The sequence below is a fragment of the Microtus ochrogaster genome, chromosome 8 (assembly GCF_000317375.1).
Source record: "Microtus ochrogaster isolate Prairie Vole_2 chromosome 8, MicOch1.0, whole genome shotgun sequence".
In the NCBI taxonomy this organism is placed as follows: Eukaryota; Metazoa; Chordata; class Mammalia; order Rodentia; family Cricetidae; genus Microtus; species Microtus ochrogaster.
The window spans coordinates 48,865,970-48,870,222 of record NC_022015.1 but is presented as its reverse complement, the minus strand read 5'-3'; the positions used below and the strand labels follow the sequence as shown (position 1 = coordinate 48,870,222).

The 4,253-nt window shown below is 39.3% G+C and overlaps 1 protein-coding gene across 2 annotated transcripts in view; it reads left to right on the top strand.

Annotated features, from left to right (window-relative positions):
• Rorb (RAR related orphan receptor B) overlaps positions 1 to 4,253 on the top strand; it is a 178,426-nt gene that overhangs the window by 151,031 nt on the left and 23,142 nt on the right. For both annotated transcript variants that reach the window (XM_026781283.1, XM_013348079.2), the window contains exons 5-6: positions 2,026 to 2,147; positions 3,585 to 3,717. In XM_026781283.1, coding sequence (XP_026637084.1) covers positions 2,026 to 2,147; positions 3,585 to 3,717 — 255 coding nt within the window. The remainder of the gene's footprint in view (positions 1 to 2,025; positions 2,148 to 3,584; positions 3,718 to 4,253) is intronic.

Sequence of the window (4,253 nt, the reverse complement as noted above, 5' to 3'; positions counted from 1 at the left end):
TTTTGTAGTAAGATCTAATGATTCTCTGAATTTCCTCTGTGTCTGTGGTTATGTCCCCCTTTTCATTTCTGATCTTATTTATTTGCGTGTTCTCTCGACCAAAGGATTCTTAAACTTATCTCCATACCTCCTAGAAGATAACCCAGAAGAATAGTTCATCATCCACAGTGCAATTTTAAGTAGTAATTCTAGTTCTGCTTATAAATCTGCAGCCTGTGAGTCACCAACAAATCAGTACGCCTTTGAAGATGAAAACAAGCCACTCTGGTCTGAAGACTGTAAAGCTTTAGTGTCAGGTTTTCATTGCATAACTACTGGGGAAACAGATATCTAATTTTTAGAATATAAATAATTAGACTCCCCAAATGAAATTGAAAAATAATCAACCATGACTTACCAATCTTTTAATATAATGTAGAGAGTAATTTTCACCCTTCTTTATAACATGGGAGGATATTCAATACACTTGGAATATAGATTTTTTTTATAAGGAAAGGATTTTGTAATGTAATATGCTAAAAAGCTAGAAATGTTGATGTTGAAGCCAATAGAATACGACCGTCATCATAAGTTAGCATTTTGCAGTATCTTTATCTCTGTCACTTTATAGTTCTCGTTTGAAAAATGCTAACATACATTGAAATGTCTCCCATTAGGAGACTGACTGAAATAGTAAATAGCCCTCTTTTATATCCATTCAACTCTGCACACTGCTTCCCTGGCGAGAAAGCACATAGAATGTCCTGCCAGTAATAACAGTAGCTACTATTGACTCGAAGTTCCCAATCAACTAAAGAGAACTTCATTTAGAAAGTTCGCTAGAGGCATAGTTTAAATTTTTCATCCCCTGTGTCACTGAAACAGCTTCACACCACATACACCAGAAATACAATGAGGGGCAGAGAAGGCACCGACATTACTTTGAGGTCTATCCAGAGAAACAAAGTAAAGCCATTTAGAAAAAAACAAACAAACGCAAGCTTACATTGCCCAAAGCACCTAAATACAAGAAAGCTTCTGCAAGAACAGCAGTGACTAGATGGGCTTGGTCATCTTCATTCCATGCACACCCCACATACAAGAACCCCGAGTCCTTGGGCTTTTCAGGCTTCCCTCTTTTTCATGTGGTCAAGCAGCGTGTGGGACTGTAAAGGACAGGCAGCCAGCTCCATCTGACACAGGCAACTCCTAGCTAGTTTTCAGGAGTGCTCTCCTGTCCAATTCTATTGCTCATCCAAAGCCAAAATAACAGCAATTTAAGACAGAATATAAAATAGATCTTAGCTGAGACAAACAGCCCAAAAGATAATCTGCCAACTCCCCTTTGGTTGATATGATTGTTTCCCTATTTATAATTTTCTGACAGAAATATCATATGAAAATTTTATATGATGAATTTAATGTCAGCATGAACATTATTAGTTACCTACTCGCAGGCCGACGTTATTTCATATCTACCCTGTCCTTGGTGGTAACTGTGAGAAATGCCCATAGCCATAAATAGAGATAAAAACACATGTCGCTGGATGAAGTTTTGTTTTTCTACTTAGTTTTCTCTTCTATGCATAACATCTTTCTCTTTCATTGTATTATTTTATTTGATTTTAAATATGAAAACATTTATGTGTATTTAATCTCCTCTTTCTGGTATAAAATTATTTCAGTGCTTTTCAAAACATTTTTGCGTTTTTGGAATGGGTGTGTTAAACTGTTTAGAAATTATCAGTCAGAAAGTGAACAACAGGGAAATTTAATATGTGTTTTAAAGGCAAACAGTTATCTGAATACTTTACAACTTGTTCGCCAAACCTATCACCAGGGAAGGAGATGAGAAACTTTTAACTGGAAAATAATAAAAAGCTTGGACATTTTAATAAGCTAGGAGGTGGAGTTTAGATGTTTTCATATGATTGTGCAGCTGGCCCATCACTGGCTGCATCCTTTACAGAGCATCTTCTAGAAATCACTTCTTGGAGTAGAAAGATTTTACTCACAAAACCTCACATGACTGTTTTATTCTGATAGATCGAATTGCACAGAACATCATCAAGTCCCATCTGGAGACATGCCAGTACACAATGGAAGAGCTGCATCAGCTGGCGTGGCAGACCCACACCTATGAGGAAATAAAGGCGTATCAAAGCAAGGTACTCTGGGAACCATGGGGATTGTGTCTGTAACTGCCCATTTCTTGTTTCGTTATCTCACCATTATTGACATGTTTGGCCTCAACATTCTTGGCTGTTGGACTACCTTGTGCATTGTAGGGACAATTTGCTGCCTCTCTGGTTTCTACTGACTGAGAGTATCTATAATATACCAATTTTCACACAGTTGTGGCAACCAAAAATGTCCACTTGTTGCCACAAGTTCCCTAGAAGGCATAACTGCCTTGATTTAAGTCATGGCCCCATTTGAACAACAAGAGAGATGAAGCCTTTGTCAGATGAGGGACTTCTCCTAGTAGCATGGGTTCAGCCAAAAAGAAGTATTTAGATGATCACCGCCAAAAATGATGCCCAAGGTTGCATCAAACACAGGGAGCAAAACGTTCTACATTTTCTTCTTGCTCAACCTTCTGGAAAATGGCCCTACAAAGGTGCAGTTCACCCCGTACTATCAGTAATAGCCATGTTTCTCTAAGTACACTAGACATATTAAGGGAAAAAGCTGTTCCTAGGATCTAAGGATTCTTATAATTTGACTTTGGGACTGAGACTGCCAAAAACCAACCAGTTCTACCAGTTGGAAATTTAGTGAAGCAAATGTGTTTATCTAAACGTATGATTTAAACAACATGGTGACCTAATTCTTGCTTCTTTTGCATAATTATAGAGACATACGAAAGAAGATCTATAGAAAGTAGACTTCAAAGTCACAGAGATTTAAGTTTCTTAGTTCAAATAGAAATAACTAAAGTAGTAAAATACATTTGAGGTCCTATATTACTTATTAGAGTGACTTGATTTGAACTCCTATCTTTCCTATGGAATTTCTCTTATACAAAGGAAAAATTTTCTGATTCATTTGGTGGCTTCTGCTTGCAATTCTGGCACTCGGGTGGCCAGGGCAGAAGGATTCTTTGCATCTGAGGCCTCTTTGAGCTCCACATTGAGTTCTAGGCCAACCAGGGCTACATTGTGAAACTTTCTACCTCCTCCCATAAAATAAATGACAACCAGAAAATCCGAATTTTTTTTTCTTAAATTCTGGGGAAAGAACACAACATAAAGATATTATGTTCATTGTTGACCAGGTTCCCGTAAAAACAGTATTATGGTAGATGCTAGGATAAAATCACTATTCATCAACATGGGGTTTGTTTTTAACTAGCAAACTAAGAGGAAGTTTGTTGCTATAAGAAATGGGGAAAATAGTTATTTTGCATGCTATAAACCTTGCTTCTCCTGATTTAGCTTTGGTAAATTAGATACTTTTGACAATTGAGCACAATGGAATTGGCATAATTCAAAAGAGAAAGAAAAGCCATCTCTTGATTTCCCACCTTGGGTGGCAGTGACCAGTGTGACATTTCATCAGCTCCGCGGAGGCGCTCAGCTCAAGGTCTGTGTCCTCTGCTTCAGTCCAGGGAGGCTCTGTGGCAGCAGTGCGCCATCCAGATCACCCATGCCATCCAGTACGTGGTGGAGTTCGCAAAGCGGATAACAGGCTTCATGGAGCTGTGTCAGAACGACCAGATTTTACTGCTGAAGTCAGGTGAGCCAGGCCGACCTGTGGGGGCCTGTTTCAGACAGGGACTGTTTGAGCCCTCCGCCCTCTGATGGTCCTAAAAACCCTGCTTCCACGGGTAGGCCGTTTTACCACCTACACTGTCAGCTAACTCCCTAAGGAAACCCAGTAATAAAAATGCCCTGATATTCATTCATTTCCCCCTTTGAAGTCAAATACAATTTTGCTTATTGAAAGTAGAGCTAGCTATTAATTGCTGAGGCTGAGGTGCCCAGCTTGACAGGCAGCGAAAGTAATTAGCATGTCAAGGTGGCTGAATTGCTGAGCTGGCGCTAAAGCCAGCTCCTTGCATTCTGTGAGAGAACAAAAACATCCAGGCTGGCTGGGCTCAGCCTCCGTGGTCACTTCCAATCATTTTAATAAGAATAGCCTCCAGCAGGCATCTACCGGAAGAAACTCCTCTGCGTGGGGATTCTTCCTTCCTCTTCTCTGGTGTTCTCTTTAACATACAGGAAGACCCTTAGGAACTCAACATAAGATTTAAAAAAAAAAAAAAAAAAAAA